Here is a 17,846-nt window from a genome sequence, read left to right on the forward strand (position 1 = left end):
TGAAAAAGCCGTAGGAGTCATATGAAGTGTTACTGGTGCACTGAAAGTTATAATGCAACAATCAATGTGAGTTTGAGGTGTACAGTAACATTTTACTGTTAAATGATTTCATGACCACTGAAGGGTTTTCTGGCCTGGTCAACATCGGAGATTGTTTTTCAAGTTTAGACATTCTTTTCTTTTTTCTTAAACAAGACATTCTTAATCATCCGTAGATGAAGACTTTATGAGTTTGGGTTTTGTTTAATGTTAATTTTGTGTGCTATATATGTGTAAGAGATTGCTGGCATTTTTCAAAATGTATCTACGTCAAAATGTATGTGTGTAATTCCTCACCGTTTCAAACAATGTGTTTATATCTATAGTTTGCTCTTTACTGTTATTCATCTATAGCTCATATCGGCATTAGGCGGACACTCTTTCCACTTTCTGGTTTTAACTCAGACACTTTTATACCTGTTTAACACTTTGTGAATAGACAACGTGAATATAACTGTTACTTGGGAAATATTTTCTATATTTTTTTCAAAATTCTTTTTCAGTGTTTTTAATGATTTTGGTCAAAATAAAATAATAAAATATGTTTGAAACTGTATGTGTTGATGTAATTGAAAGCCACAGTTACACCAACTCTGTCTTTTATCACATCAGTTTCAGAAGTTCTTGCTTTCTCTTGGCCTGGCATTTTCTCTGAAGTTTCCAGACCATCCACCCTTAACTTTTAAAGTTTCTAGCCTTTACAGTATACAGTATGCCAGGTCCATGAGCAAGTAGTGTCTTCACAAACACTCATTTACACTCCTCACTCACACATAAACATAATTTAGTGATGGTGAGTGATCTGATACATGCTGCAACAGTTCTCTTTACCTTCTGCATGATTGTGTGTGTTGAAATAGTCTGAGACTCCTTTTTCTGAAAAGAAGAGTTGTCATAAATTCCTTTCCAGAGATGTGAAAGACTCATTGCGAATGACGGAAAACTCTTGATGGCAGTTGTTCCTGCCAAGAGTGGCACAACCAGTTATTAGGTTTAGGGTGCAATTACTTTTTCACATAGGGCCAGGTAGGTTTGGATAGCTTTTTTCCCATAATAAATAAAATCCTCTTGTAAAAACGGCTTTTTGTATTTACTCCGGTTATATTTGTCTAAAACTAAAATGTTTTGATGATCTGAAACATTTCAGTGTGACATAGATGCAAAACACTAAGAAATCAGGAAGGGGGCAAACACATTTTCACACCACTGTAACAACAACTCCACAGTTAGTGAGTCATCAGTGATAAGAATGTACTGTATGCAGTCATGGTACTTTACATTTTATTAAACTGCCTAATGTACTGTACATTATTTTTAGGAGACAGACCCTAAAGAGAGAAGCACGAGATCTGGTCCAGAAACTACAAAAGGAAATTGACGAACTCAAAAAGACCATTGATGTGTTGGACAAAAATCCAGATTTGCGGGTGAGCCCGGGACTCTGACATCCAGACCTCTGGCCTTTTTATCATTTATGTAAGTCATAATGCTTCTACTCTGCTGCAGGTCAGGCAATATCAGATCTAGGGGAAGCTAAACCAGTATAATTACTTTTTTGTGCTCCAAGAAGACATCTACATTGCTGAAATAAAGCCTCAACATTTACGTTCACGTTCATTGCAAGTTAAATATATCATCAACAAGTCTGTATATTTCAGATTAATTCAAATCATTTTATATACTGACAATGTCACATTTCTCCCTTACACACTCTCTCTCACACACACACACAGGTTTCTCTTCTAACAGGCCTGGATGAATCTCGGGATTGGAATAATGTAGCTGTTGACACTTCATTCTCCTTTGGTACACTAAGAACTACAACATCAAACATGATGGAGCAAATTCACCAGAAATTAGAAAATCTCTCTTCCGTTGGTGAGTACACCTGAAATTTATAAAGGTCAGTATTTAATTTATAGTCACTTGTTTTAATATGATTTACTTTTTCACAGAACTCAAGAGGATCCCCACATTTGCAGGTGTGTGACTCAAAACTTGAATCTTTAAACAGGATAAAATGGTGATTTTTCCACATTTTGACTCTAGATATCAGACTGTATGCTATGTAGATGTTCTAGACTAAAGACATTACAAAGGAAGGCAATTCACCTGCCTGAAGGCAAAGCTCAAGACCCTTTGAAATAAACATAAGATGACTGTTTTTTTTTTTAAATCATGTCTGAGTTCTGATATTATTGTCTGATCCACAGTTAGATGTGGAAATGTTTAGTCTGTTACGAGTGTTTTTCAGATAGAGCCTAGTATTTTGTAACATTTTATAAAAAATATTTGGAGTACATATTGCCAGATGCTGAGAAGTTGTCCAGGAGCTGTTACAAAATTGTTTAAAAAACTAAATTTCTAGACAATTGAAATTGACCTCAATATTTATTATTACAGAGTCTACAGATTTCCAGTTTTCTAAAACAAAATGTGGCAAATGAAAAGAGCAGCAACATCTCTCTGTGATGCATGCAGAAGCCACAATAAACCTTGCTAGGTTCCTTAATTTATCAGTAACACTCTACTACTATGTTTTCATGCTTTTATCTTGTAGTGTTTTTTGTATTATTGTCTTTACACTTGTTAAAGTACTTTGTAACTTGTTTTTTTAAAAAGTGCTCTACAAATAAGGATTATTATTATTATTATTACTTCCCATAAAAAGTTATCAGTAAACAAAAAGAAGAAGAAACTCATGAAGCAACATGAGTGCACTTTGCATGTTTTTGAAAGGTTGCAACACAAGTCATTATCTCTGATGTGAAAAAGCCGTAGGAGTTATATGAAGTGTTACTGGTGCACTGAAAGTTATAATGCAACAATCAATGTGAGTTTGAGGTGTACAGTAACATTATACTGTTAAATGATTTCATGACCACTGAAGGGTTTTCTGGCCTGGTCAACATTGGAGATTGTTTTTCAAGTTTAGACATTCTTTTCTTTTTTCTTAAACAAGACATTCTTAATCATCCGTAGATGAAGACTTTATGAGTTTGGGTTTTGTTTAATGTTAATTTTTGTGCGCTATATATGTGTAAGAGATTGCTGGCATTTTTCAAAATGTATCTACATCAAAATGTATGTATGCGTGTAATTCCTCACCGTTTTAAACAATATATAATTATATCTATAGTTTGTTCTTTACTGTTATTCATCTATAGCTCATATCGGCATTAGGCGGACACTCTTTCCACTTTCTGGTTTTAACTCAGTTTTACAGACACCTTTATACCTGTTCAACAATTTGTGAATAGACATTGTGAATATAACTGTTCCTTGGGAAATATTCCATATTCTTTTTCAGTGTTTTTAATGATTTTGGTAAAAATAAAATAATAAAACATGTTTGAAACTGTATGTGTTGATGTAACTGAAAGCCACAGTTACACCTACTCTGTCTTTTCTCACATCGCTTTCTCTTGGCCAGCCATAGCTTTTATGTTGTGTTTTTGTTTTGGGTGTTTTTTTTGTTTTGTTTTCGAAATTCAAAAATTACTTTTAAAACTTTCTCCACTGTTGCGTCAAGAGCCAAAAATTCAAAGTTTCTAGGTGAATGTGTACAGTTTGAGAAATTTGAAGAAGATCTGCTCTGCTTCCTAACCTAGGAGTCTGGATTTCTAAAATAAGTCTGAGTGGTCACAAGAAGATAATAAAATTAAGAAAGACAAAGTACACTCCTGGAAATATTATAATAAAATAATCTGTGAAGGAAACATCACTCTTTTGTTGAATTGCGCACAACGTGTAGACATTATGCAACCTAATGTGGGGTCAAGAGTAAGCATTGCTCTGACATTGTTTTGGTTTTTGTTTGGGCCTAAAATGATTGGTTGTGATCGAATGTTCACAAGACATGGGGGGGGGGTTTAAATAGGAAGCATTCTTTCAAAACTTCAACATCAGCTGATGTTGATCCCCTCCAGACTAACACAGTAACAAAGAAAGGTAAGAAAACATCTCTCTCTATCTGTCAAATCAATTTAATGCATTTTGAACCTGTACAAATCATATGGAGTATTTTTCTGTAGTGTCTTGTCCACTGAAAATGCTGTGGAAACCTAAAAAGTTCATTCATTCAAACCTTTATTTATCCAGGATAAAAAAACTCCTTGAGATTAAAAATCTCTTCTACAAGAGTGTCCTGGCAAGTGGCAGCAGTGCAGTTACAAATAGATACAGAGACACTTACAGTTAAATATATAGACACACTTTCACTCATCATATTCAAACAACAATGACATTAAAAAAAACAAACAAAAAAAACAGTATACAGTATGCCAGGTTCAGATGAAGATGATAGTAGATACATATACTAACTAACATTACAATACCTAATATTCCAGTAACAACCAAGAACATGTTCACTGCTACAGTTCAGTACTGAGTTTGTGAAAAGATGGAATAATTGTGGACTCATTTTTAATTTAGAAAAGTTCACTCATCATCAGTCCTGTAAATCTATATATGACAGTAGTATCAAAGATACTAGATGTGAGGCCCAATATATAGAGAACTAACACAAGACTTATGGTGGGACTACATCAGACACACAAGAGTAGCCAAAGACAAAAGACTGTATATAAAATATCAAAACACTATCTCAAAAAGTTTCAGGCCAGTGTGATTATGATTATTTTCATAACTCATTCTAGACAAAATGAACGTCATCCTCCTGACTGCCATGATCTTCACTGTAGCCCTTGCTTACAATGGGCAAGGAGCGTTTTCTAAAGGCAACCGCAGGACCAGCAACTTGGCACCCTTTGTACTGCCCTGTCAGATGACGACAAACAACCAAAGATACAATGAATTTCTCCAGAGACACATCCTTGATGACTACTTCGACTATAGTTCTCCACAGGATTGGCAAAGGTGAATTACAAGTTTAATTCAATTATTTCATTTTGAAAGAATAAGTAAATGTTGCTTTTTTGCGGTAAAATGTGATTCCTCCTAATTCTACAATATATCAGTGCTATATTTGACTCTGGATGCAACATAAGTATGGTTTTCTAAATAGTTAACATCCACTGCCATCTGAGTAATCTGATTCTGACTCTGATTGCATGAGCTGCAGCTTGTTTTATCACATTCATTTTCTCATTTTGAAATCTGTGTTCTCAGCAGGTTAATTTTCACTGTGTTGTACTATCCACATGCAATGATGTTGGACAATCTACTTTAATACTCTTTAATAACTCATATATATATTATAATATATTTTGTGCATGTTAGAGTTAAGGTTTAGGTTAGGTTTTCAAACCTGCGTCGTTCAGTCCAGTTAAAGTATGCTGCCTTCTTAAAATTTTCAGGATCTTCTTCCAGTGTTTACTTTCTTGCTCTCGTCCCAGACTCTTCTAACCAGTGAGTGAAGCCAAAGTTCTCACGTGGTGTTTAGTGATGCATTATACTTCACATTAATATCTTTCTGTGTGAAAAGACACCAAACAAGGTAGAAAATGTAACAAGTTTAACAAGTCATCCGTTGATTCGTACCACAGGGAACAAACTAGGTTGAAAATGTCCACAGTCAACAGCAGGAACATGTGGCAATGTGACAGCTAAAAGTTGGACTCAAAACTATGCAGTAAAACATTGATCTCATTACACAGGTACCTAGTGAAGAAGAGACTCTGTGGCAGAACTCCAGTGCAGTCTTTCATCAAAGCTGCTGCAAGCCAAGTTGATCAGATCTGTAGAGGTGGTGGACGGCAAGTACGAGGTGCTACTGGACCGAATGGTAACTTGTGCATCAGCAACTCAGTCCTGACTGTATATGATGTTTGCTCCAATATGAGTGGAAGTGTTTGCAAAGTTTCATCTGCAAAACGTCGCCAACACAAGGTGGTTGTTGCATGTGACAAAGTTGAAAACATCTGTCGCCCTGTCCATTATCAGAGATACAGCAATCAACAGCCAGGCAATGTTGTCTGCAAGTAAACTAAGAGAAATTAGTTTACTGGCAGATTTTTGGGAGCATTAATATGTAATTCATTCCAGCTGTCGGGCTTATTATTCTGTGACTTTTTTAACCAATATTTGAAACTTACATTAGAAATTACCACTTTCCCACACGCATAGTCATTTAAATACCTCAAATAAGTCCACGACATTTGCAGTTTATTTTCAATAGGACATTGTTGTTTATTATAGTAAGTTTTTCATCAAGTGCTTTCCTAAATTGTTCCTTTTAACTGCATTTTTTTCCTTTAAGAGATTCTGTTTGGCATTTCACACTGAAACAAATATCATGAACTTCCAAATTTATGCCTAAAGTGGATTTAATCAGCTGTCGGGCTTATTATTCTGTGGCATTGACACTCTCAGGCTGAGCTAGATGATTTTGCCTCTTATAATATAAAGACATTTTGACCTGCCTTCTTGATCATGAACTTCCAAATTTATGCCTAAAGTGGATTTAATAAATAATCTTTCCCTGTCAATGATTGTTTTTATTATTTAAAATGATGACTTTGATTACTGTAATAACTACTAGTAACTAGTAGTATAATATTTGCACACATTCATTCACTTCTGCTTACACAGTAGCTGCTTTCTCAATACACCACTCTCACTTCTTTCGTTGATATTATTTAGCAGAATGCTGTTCCGATTATTATATGTGTGATGAGAAAATGTTTATGCTCCTATTTGGTACCTGTTATGTTCCTTCGGACAGTAAGTCCCGGGGGAGGAGGAGAGGAACACTGTTTAAAATAAAACCAGGGCAAAAGAGGACAGGAAACCAGAGTGAGGTACGCACAAATATAAAGAGAAATAAAGTGCAAACCTCCAACCAAAAACTACTTTCTCACAAGAAGAAAGTGCAGAAACTCCAGTGACTAAGCAGCAATCAGGCACATCTGCTGCTGCTCACTCAGGCAGCAGAGGCAAGGGGGGAAGGACAACTAGAGAGGCAGCAGAGAGTGAGGAGCAACACAGAACACACAAATATAACACACAAATATATGACCCTATAGGGTCGTAAACGTACCATTTAATGTAAACATGTGTTGTGATTCACAAGTTATTGATAATGCATCATGTTATACCAAGCAAATTAAATGTATAGTAGTATAGTACGCATGTCTATGTTATTTTCCCTTTCATGATTAAAATAAAACAATGTTTGACATTACATTGGTTTTGGTAACTGAAGATCAACATCACACATCACTGAATGCTCCATGCATGAAGTATCAGAATCAGAATCAGCTTTATTGCCAGGTATGTGTACGCATACGAGGAATTTGACTCAGGATTGTACATTTCTCATGATGTGCTTACTCGTACAAAAATACCATAACACAATAATAAAATAAAATCAGACACAAACTACAGTATAGACAACACTAATATACACACTATGAACAAAACAATATAGACATATTGAAATAATCAAATAGTGAGGTGATCACAGTGCAAAGGATGCAAGAGTAAACTATTATTCTCATTATGTACATGTTGAAGGTGGATATGATATACAGGTACACATACACATACATGTACACAGTGTGATGGAGCATAGTGCAAAGACCTATGACCTTATGACCTGAGGTAGGTGTATTGGTATACAGTATATACAATATGACATAGTATGAACAGTACTGAAATAGAGAATGGTGAATAAATAGATAATAAGTGGAAACCAGTAAACAGGTGACTGATTAGAGACAGAGTTACTGGGTTATTGCACAGGAATTGTTCCTGACACTGTGAGTCAGAAATCAGCTGTTCATCAGAGTGATGGCTTGTGGGAAGAAACTGCTTCTGTGTCTGTTGGTTTTGGAGTACAGTGCTCTGTAGCGCCTACCAGAGGGGAGGAGCTGGAACAGATTGTGTCCGGGGTGAGATGGATCTGCAGTGATGTTTCCTGCCCGTTTCCTGACTCTGGAAATGTATAAGTACAGAATGGAGGGCAGGTTGGCACCGATTATTTTTTCTGCAGTCCTGACTGTCTGGCCGTAGGCAGGTTGAGTAGTAGTAGTAGCAGTAGTAGTAGTAGTTAAGAAGTTGTTATATTCAAATAATTTCACTAACTGGATGGGTTGAAGATCATGCTTTTTCCAAGCTGCTATGCTCAATCCTCTTTGTCATTCCTTCACTCAAAGTTCTAAGAAAGGTATGATGAAACCAGATAAAACTAATTTCTCTCTCTCAATAGAAAATAATTCCTCAACTCAAATGACACTTTTTCATTTCATCTTCTAAGACACACTCACCATTGCTATTCAGATAGTGACAATGCAGAAGGCGGGGGCCTTGTCTCACACACAGACTTGAAACATAAGCTGTCAGCTGTCAGCTCTCTCTCTCTTCTTCACACACACTCACAGTCTCTATAAATGACAAACAATTCTTAATTAACTTGCCTGAAATTGCCTGGTAAAATAAAGGTAAAGAAAAAAAGAAAAAAATATATAAGAAAGAGAAGGGGAGGGCCAGAGGTCCAACTCTCTCACAGATGCACAACCAGAGAGACCCACAATTCAGGAGGAGAGCACCCTCCAAATTAGGAAATTGCCCAATTGTAATTACGCCCGAGGACTCAAACCTCAGGTGAGTCACAAGCTCAATCAACGCTTTTTCTAGGCCTCACTGAGCAGTTTTGCCGATTCTGCCTGTTTTTTGTGCACTTTTCATTAATTTTGTAGAATTTCTTTTTGTAGCTTCAGACAATAACACAGAGACTTCAACCACTTCTCACTACGTGTTTAAAGTTAAACCCACAAATTTTAGAGTTTAGAAAAAGTATTCAAAGATGATTTCCAAGTGATTAATCCTATTGTTTGTTGAGGTGACGCACTTAGTGCTGTTCCTATCCGGAAAGGAAACCTCCAGGAATCTCGTCTGACTTTACTCACAGCAGGTCAGCAGGTTTGTGAATCTCAGTGGGACTTCTGAAATGTTGTGGAATTGCCTGGAAATACTCAACACAATCAAATAATAAACAAAACACTGTTGGGTTGAAGAGGAAATATACTGTACAATACATAGACCCCATCAGGTCCGGTGCCGGTGATCTGCAGCGCGGTCGCTCATTGACGTCAGGGATGGTGCGTTCAGTAGGGCAGCCTTAATGTGATTAGTAACTGTAATAACATTACTGTTTTGGAAATAGCAATCCGTCACACTACACACTTTACTGGGAAAATTAATATTACAGTATTACTGCCCAACACCTTACGTTCCACTGATGCGCAAGAGCAACTGTGTTACACACTGTGCAGGTGTGGAATGGGCAGCTGAACGCAAACGAACATCCTTGTTGATACTTGGAAAGGAAGAAACCTTTACACACGTCAGCCTGTAGATGTCCTCAAATCCTTTCCATCTCACCCTTTCCATTTCACTCGGCCCGCTCCTGTACCCACAGATCTGCATGATTCACGTGGGTCCGATATTCAGGTCGTAAAATCCGGAATTCCGGATTAATCTGGAAAAATCACATCCCTGAACTTGCTGAAGTACAAGCTGAGCATCACAACAGAGAAGAAAGAGGATTTAAGTAACTTTGAACTTGCCAGACGGGCTGGTCTCAGTATTTCAGAAACTGCTGATCTACTGGGATTTTCACCCACAAGCATCTCTAGGGTTTACAGAGAATGGTCCAAAAAAGAGAAAATATCCATTGAGTGGCAGTTATGTAGATGAAAATGCCTTGTTGATGTCAGAGGTCAGAGGAGAATGGGCTGTTTCGAGATGACAGAAAGGCAACACTCAATTAACCACTCGTTACAATTAAGGTATGCAGAATACCAACTCTGAACGCACAACACGTCAAACCTTGAAGTAGATGGGCTTCAGCAGCAGAAGAACACACCAGGTGCAGTCCTGTCAGCTAAGCATGGGAAACTGAGGCTACAGTTCGCACAGGCTCCCCAAAATTGGACAACAAAAGATTGGAAAAACGTTTTCAGCTGCGACATTCAGATGGTAGGCGTAGGTTTGGCGTAAACAACATGAAAGCATGGATCCATCCTGCTTTGTATCCACGGTTCAGGCTGATGGAGGTGTAATGGTGGCAAACTTGGCGCACCTTAGTACCAACTAAGCATCATTTAAACGAGACTGCCTACCTAAGTATTGTTGCTGTCCATCCCACAGTGTACCTGGGGTCATACTTCCAGCAGGAGAATGCACCATGTCACAAAGCTCAAACATGTAAAAGTTCACACACTGAGCCTTAGTCACATTCACACACATTCAAACCCCTATGGAAAAGCCATCGGGGGCAACATGTTTTGAAAGCTGAATAAGCAGCATCATTAAGGGCGTACTCACACTAGGCCTGATTGCCTTGTACTGTGCCCGAGCACGATAGTCCCCCCTCCTCCCTCCCCCCGCTGGCCTGCGCCAGAGCACGCGTTTACGCCATCACTGTCAGTGTTTCCCATACATTGACTCGTTTGTGGCAGCCCGCCACAGTATCAATGCCGACCGTCACATAATGATATGTGATGTTTTTTACTAGGCCTATTTAAAATCGGAGTTGATTGTAGAGTGCTGCACATAGGTATATTCGCGCAGTATCTCCTCTCTCTCTCTCTCTCTTTCTCTTTCTCTCTCTTGTCCCTCTCTCACTCATAAACACCACTGCACAAATCTGTCCAACACAACTGTCAATGTTGGAAATAAAAAAAAAGTTGTAATGTAAGAAGCCTAGCTAATAAGGAGAGCTATGTTAACGATGCTGGGTTGTCGAGGTAAGCATGCTGTACGTAGCTGGAAGTCAGTATTGACTGTCATTCTGCGGGGAAACACCGCACTCTTTTTTGAAAAAAAAAACTCTCTCTCGCACGGCACAGTGTGTTTGTGTTGGGGTTCCATACATGCCTATCGTGCCCAAGCCCACCTCTTCAAGTGAGCCCGGAGCGATCACACCGGTCAAACGAACCAGACTTTGGTAGTTAAACGTGCTCGGGCAGGGTATGGATCACCTAGTGTGAGTACACCCTAAGTCTGCCATCAAGAAGTAAAATAAATAAAAAATCTATCCACAACCCCACCTGAGTATGGTTCCCTCAGTAAAATGTAACCATTTCCACCACTGCCTATAACTGTCAAATATTTCTTTTCACTTTAATTTTCAACTAAATTGGCTGTGAAAGCATGATACACAAATCATTTCCTATTATATCAACAAAATAAACCAATGTCTGGCTACATAAATGTGACAGTGACTTTGAGGCTTCAGTTCTGTATAATAATCAATCCACTTGTTTCAACATACTCAGACAATATTTTAAGAGCTCTATCAACTCAATGAACCATTGCCTCATTTTATGGCTTGTTTTTGAGCATGGTACTGTAATCTGTATTACCATGAAATTGCTTTGGATATCAGTACCACAATATCTGACACCAATAGATTATGGGTTGGCACATACAAAGAACACAGGCTACAGACTACCAATGACACAAAGCAATAAGCAATGATGGAAAATGTTTCTTCATCAATTTATTGTTCTGTACATTGTTAAGAAAATGCAGGTGTCAGTGTTGAAAATAAAAACTCATCTTTCTTAGTCAGACATAAAAGCATAATAATTAAAGAGTCAACCTTTTCTTTGTGAAATAGTTCCAAAATAAAATCAGACTTTGTTAGTGATAGAACAACAAGGTCCTGGACTTATAGTCATCATTGTTCTGGGTGTTTTTACAGTCCCTTTTCTATTCATTATAATGGAGACAACGTTCAATGTCTGGCCTTCTGCTATTAATTTTAATTTTAATTAAAGAATTAAACACAGACTTTACACAGATGATCATAAACGTTCTTGATGGTGATGGAAAGTATGTAGGCCTTTCAGGCACAGCTATAAATTAGTTTGGCCATGAAGTAAGAACAAGATTGAGACATTTCTGTCTCCGCATCTTGCTCAAATTTGGTCCAACAACTATTTAGTCTTGATATGCAAACACTTGTAGTCATCCTCCTTGCACATAATATTCATATAATATAAACATAAACATAAAAACATAAAACAGTTAAAACATGACAATATGATTTACACAGTCCGCGAAAGTCTACAGACTTTGATTGCCAGTCTGAGTATTGCCACATCCAAATTTCTGTAAAACGTTTTTTCACTGCCAAAATTATCAGCTGATCACCACCCTCAACAAAAGCTTCATAGTGTAGTCTTGCTTTTGGATTGGATGAGCCTGATCATTCTTCAGCAAAATAAACAACTGAAAAATCTCTTTGGCACAAAACAAGGAAGGTAGAAGTGTCCTCAAGATAACCAACAGCTAAGTCGGAAATATTGGTTTAATCATGGACTCTTTAACAGCCACATAAAATAGGTTATAAAGTCTGCATTCTACCATCAAACCACCATAAAAATATGTAAAGCACTCTGAATTGTCTTTGTGTTTGAATATGACTTGCACTTGACCTGCACTGCTTCAATGCACTGGCCTGGGACAACAGAGGGAGCTGTTTTCTGTCACACAAGTAACACATAATGTGATCCAAATCTGTCCTTTGAGGACAGTTGGCAATTGGGCAATCTGGCATGCAGAGTTCTCAGTCATCAGTGGAAATACACATATACATTTACATTGATTCAGTTCTCCTTTAACTTAATAATTCATATTTTGCAATTCTGTATATTGTGAATGATGCAAATGAATGGATGGAGGAATTTAACTTTAACATACACAGCCACACCACTTTTGCATTTTCACTTTTTAATTTTAGAAGAAACAGACAAACGGTTAAAAACGTCAAAAGTCTACACAAGAAACAAAAGATAAAGCGTTTGTACTAAAAATACATTTATGATAAGACAAAACAGAAGTTCAAGTTATTGTTTTTGTGGAGAAATACATGATAAATGAAGCTCACATAATTTGAGACATTATTAATTCTGATCTAACTTTCCAGCCTTTCATTAGCATTGCAAAACAAAAGTCTTTAATATATGAAAAAAGTATGTATAAAACTTAAACAGACAAATTGTAATGTCAGTGAGTGCAATTTTTAAACTATAGTCTCTAGAACAGCTGTAATAATAGGAATCAATTAAATTAACATATGATTTTGAATACTTTCACATAATTTCAGATCTTAAAGGAGACCTATTATACTGGATTTCCAGTCCTAAATTGTTGTTCTGTGACTCCTATATGGCAGCTTTTCATGATTCAAAGTTCAAAAAAATAATTTTTTATCTTAAACTGGCCCTCCCAGAACAGGAGGAAATCTGAGGTTTTGGCCAACAGAGATTTATTTTAAATACTTTTACCTTGTTATTTGAAGCTTTGGCCATGTTTCACATGAACATCCAACATTGTAACATCGTAGATAAGTCATAAAATATGGAAAAGCATAATGGGTCTCCTTTAAATTAAAATTAAAATTGTAATGACAAATGAATCATTATTCAATGTTTCTCAAACCTCACTGATTAGAAAACCGCTGAAGGTGGTAATGGCATCGTTTCCCCAAATATTTGTATTTGCACCTAAGCGTACAAAAACCTGGTCCCCTTGCTGCAGCTGCAAGAACACTGCATTGCCTCCGTTATCAGCCCCGTCATGCGATGTACGGTGGTCATAGGCTGTCGCAACAGCTTGGCCATTCTTCACGAGGGCTAGACTCACTGGGTTGGCTCCTCCAGCATGATAAAAGAATGTGAAGTAGTAAACGCCTGGAACAGGTGCAGCAAAGATACCTGTGGAAACAATATTTTATTCCAACATCTGACAGTCCTTGAAGATCCAAGTCCTTGAATCTTTCACATTTAAAGTGCTCTCTCTATTTCTTGCACACACTGTAGAAATTCAATCCATAAATATCAATCAGCTTTATCTATGACACAATTATTAGATTTACACTGAAATTACTTTGACATTTTCATGTAACAACACTTCATGCCTGGTTCCACCTTCATTATTTAAATTTATCTGTGATGATATTGAGCTTTGCAGCGTTGTGAAGGTGTCACTTTGGGCCTTAATTGTGACGGCATTTCCCAATATTTTCAGAATTTCAAAAAGTCCAAAAAACAAAAAAAGACGAGTAGAATCAAGGCAAGTCAAGGTGAGTCAAGCTGGTACCGTGCATTGGAAAAGGGGCTTTACTTGTAACAGATTTTTTTTACAGTGCAGTAATACTAGTATTAGTATATATTAGGGTTACGACGCTGGACTTCAGTGTGGTGTTTTTCTGTTATTTTGTTTATTGTCCTTTTGGTTTGACCCATTGACTCCAGTGTTGTGTTCTTGTTTAGGTTTTGATACTGGATCATTGCTTCCTTGTTTTCTGTTGTATTTAGTTACCAATATCCTTGAGTATTGTCTGTAGCTTTACTTCCTGTTTTATTTTGTAATTTTGGTGCTTGGTGTTTTTGTCTAGATTTGTTTCCTGTCTGCCTTGATAGCTCATGTGTCTCACATGTGTTTAATTGCAGGATTGATTGATTGATTGTTTAATTGAGGAAGATATTTCTCTCTGAAATAAAATGTCAACATCATGGTGGCACTAGAGGAGAGTCAGGGGACAACAATATTTACCCACTGGGAACCATGGATGTCTGTATACAATGATAAATCTTCATACCAATTAATCTTATAGTTGTCGAGATACAGTACATCATTCTGGACCAACATGGTGGACAGACCTACTTAGAATAAATTATCTTCTACTGCATTTGATACTCCTCATAAGTACACACTAACATATTTCAACCATGCAGCAAATCTTCACATTTGATCTCCACCTTTGTGAATAAGTACTATATAAAAACTTCATAACTGCAGGTCCAGTGTGGATTTATTGACAGAAATGCAATATAAGATCCATAACTATGTTTTCAATGGTGTATAAAGACCTTAAATCATTATGTTTTTATTACCTTAGAATGAGCCATTTATTTCTACATAACCGTGGGTCCCCCCTTCTATGGACGTCATATTGCATCGTCATGTTTCTACAGTAGCCGAAAACGGACAAACAGCGCTACAGAGCGTGTTTCGTCACTACATTCTTCTTGTTCTATTTCTGGTAAGTTTTGGCAATGCACCACAATCACAGAATGAATGTGTTTCCCTTGTCAATGTTTGTACAAACTTTATCTATTGTGTGGTTTATTATGATATTTTACATGCACTTTTGTGATGGTCCCTCACTAAAAAAGAAACATCAGTCACCAAAACATCTTGTAAAAACTGATGCAACGTTAAGATGTACTTTACTGTATGGCAAAAAATCTAATCTACTCCACCGCTTTTTTAACCTCTAATTTATTTAACATGTTGTCACATCTGCATTCCTGCATACCATTTTACTTATGTATTTTTAAAGATAGAGATTATAGAAAATGTCAGTACTAATGTACTTACCAGTGAATGGACTGTAGGCATTACCGATGTTTGTTTTCACTGTTCTGTAGATTACAGTTGTTTCTGTGTTGAAGGGTCCAATGGCTCCATTCCCACCTGTTCCTGCACTGAATACTACCATGGTTCTTTCTATAAAGCAAAACATTGTAATCACATTATTTTTATAAATGTATTTCCACACTGTTACATTTTGTTTATTCAACCATACAAAAGCATTCTTCACTGAAGTTTTTAAATCAAAAAGTTCCACTTTACCTTTGTTCTTCAGTTCAATAATCTGGTTTTCACTGTCCTTCAGTTTGGTTTCACTGTCCTTCAGCCTGTTTTCCATAACTCCCAGTTTTTCTCTCATGGCACCAAACTCTTTCAGGAGATTACACATGTCAGGAAAGCATGACTGTATTTCAGTGTTTTCTTCTGTTTCTGGAGGAATTACATCATCCTGGGCCCAAATCAGGCCACAGAACAGTGATACAAACAATAAAATAGTAAAATTCATCTTCTAAGTTGATTAAATGTTGCTCAGACACCTTAACTCGATATGATAACTTGATATGATCCCTCTGGCTGCTATTATGTTGTTTAAAGCACACCTGTTAATTTTTAACATCCTATTTGACAAGTGACTTTATTATCTTATTTCAGATGTGCAGTGAGGAAATAGTGTTAACTACATTTAGTTGCAATCAGCTAACCTTTGATATCCTAGATAAATGTAAACAGAAATGTTTCTCAACTTTTCAGTGATCAGTAACTTTACAAAGATTCCCATGTTTCAGAGGGTATTTTGGCAATGAAGAAATAAAGTTACTTGGAAGGAATCATTTAAATACAATTCAAATTATAAACCACTAAGTAAACAGCTGTGAAAATCTGAAAACGTGTGCATCATTTTAAATGTTGTTTATGAAATTGTCAACTTTGCCCTGGAATTGCTAGTAAGTCATAGTAAAGGATCATGTCAGGATATGATCCATTGCAAGCAGGTGCATTTCTCAAAATATACATATAATATATATTTCATAACAATATATATTTCATTTACACTAATACCTACATACTTTAATTTATCAATAATATTGTATACTATTTCCATCTGTGTGGCTACTCCATCTGGCCATCTAGTTTTCAAATGTAAGAACTATTTGTTCAGATCTCGACAACAAACAAACAAACAACATAACATAACATACGTATTTATTATGACAGTTACATAAAATGTACACATTTCATGCACTTTTAATTTTAATGTACTGCTATATACACAAAAGTGCAATAACATGTGGTTTGGAAACACTTTGAGCAAATAAGGTGCTTTTTACCAGCAGTATTCCCTTTACACAGTAGCGATAAAACATTTCTTGTAAATCTCAACTTAAACATTAATGTAATCAAATCAAATATTAAACCAAAGCTATTTTCCATCGAGCTCAAAGTGTAGCGACAAATGGTTGTGTTCCGTGAAACTGTTGCGGCGGTGCTCGTGCCCATGGTTACTCTTAATAGAGCACATGCCATTTACTGCCACACGCTGCATGCAAGTAGTCTGCCGAGCCTTCACTGCTTGTTTGGGTGGGTGATTTGCAGCCTGATCAACATGCCAGCCCTCCATGACCCATGGTTTGACTGTAGGTGTATGTGTATTCAGAGCCAGTGAGCAACGGACTTTCAAAAGAATAATAATTTTTTAAAAACTGTGTTAACGTGCAATAAAATAATTGTAGGTGTTAATTAATGCGTGCCCAGCCCTACAAAGAATACATTTATAAGTAGAGGAGTCACATAAGACTGTAGCACTAGCAGAGTGCAAAATATTTTCAGAATTTATTGTAGCATGGCTAAATTAGCTATGAATGTTAATAAATTTATGAGAATTAATACCCAATTATGAATTTTAATATTCAGAAAATATCAAAAATCTCTCGTCTAATCTCACCACCAGAGTTGTTATTAACCTGATTTACCTCCGGACCTCTTGGTAGCTTTTAATAATCATACAATTATTCACCAGAGATCTGTTAGTTAATAATCGCTAAATTATCTTAAATCAATCAGTCAGTCTCCTATCTAAAGGGTCAATTCTCTTGGCAGGGACGTGGAAATAGGCAACACACACAGTTCCTTGATTACAGTGAATTTGTTAACTAACTAAAGCGATATAAAAGGGTGGTTAAATACAGGGAAAATAAAAAATGACTGAACAATGAGAAATGGAGGTTCGATTGTAGGAAGCATTTGACTCATACGGCAGAGGAGAACTAATGAAAATAAGCTATGAGTTTAAGGAGTCAAAAGACTATATTAACATTATGGACATCCCTGACCACAGAACGTTTGTTTGGTCTTACTGCTTGTGTTTCTTTCTTCTGTTCAGTCTTGGCCACAGGTAGTCCTAATGACTGTAACGACTGTCGTCACAGCAACAAGGAACACTAACGAACCAGCAGTAT

The 17,846-nt window shown here is 36.7% G+C and overlaps 1 protein-coding gene and 1 long non-coding RNA gene across 2 annotated transcripts; one reads left to right on the top strand and one right to left on the bottom strand.

The window, feature by feature from the left end:
- Nucleotides 1-1,752: 1,752 nt before the first annotated feature.
- LOC119913284 lies at nt 1,753-2,682 on the top strand. Its single transcript, XR_005446428.1, has 3 exons — nt 1,753-1,917; nt 1,995-2,021; nt 2,443-2,682. It is a non-coding gene; the product is annotated as an uncharacterized LOC119913284 (long non-coding RNA).
- Nucleotides 2,683-12,724: 10,042 nt separating this feature from the next.
- Nucleotides 12,725-15,992, bottom strand: LOC119913285 (complement C1q tumor necrosis factor-related protein 3-like). Its single transcript, XM_038732686.1, has 3 exons — nt 15,652-15,992; nt 15,397-15,525; nt 12,725-13,727 (listed from the first exon to the last, which is right to left on the bottom strand). The coding sequence occupies exons 1-3, from the start codon at nt 15,893-15,895 to the stop codon at nt 13,447-13,449; spliced, it is 654 nt and encodes a 217-aa protein (XP_038588614.1). The 5' UTR covers nt 15,896-15,992; the 3' UTR covers nt 12,725-13,446.
- Nucleotides 15,993-17,846: the final 1,854 nt, after the last annotated feature.

Source organism: Micropterus salmoides, unplaced genomic scaffold, assembly GCF_014851395.1.
Source record: "Micropterus salmoides isolate LMB-PRFRI ecotype aquatic unplaced genomic scaffold, ASM1485139v1 Ms_hic_scaffold_2, whole genome shotgun sequence".
NCBI lineage: Eukaryota > Metazoa > Chordata > Actinopteri > Centrarchiformes > Centrarchidae > Micropterus > Micropterus salmoides.

Excerpts from the sequence above, each read along its gene's own strand:
- LOC119913285 (XM_038732686.1), bottom strand. The coding sequence starts at position 15,895 with ATGAATTTTACTATTTTATTGTTTGTATCACTGTTCTGTGGCCTGATT. Across the intron at positions 15,526-15,651 it reads TATTGAACTGAAGAACAAAG|AAAGAACCATGGTAGTATTC; the intron begins GTAAAGTGGAAC and ends TTTGCTTTATAG. Across the intron at positions 13,728-15,396 it reads TGCCTACAGTCCATTCACTG|GTATCTTTGCTGCACCTGTT; the intron begins GTAAGTACATTA and ends TTGTTTCCACAG.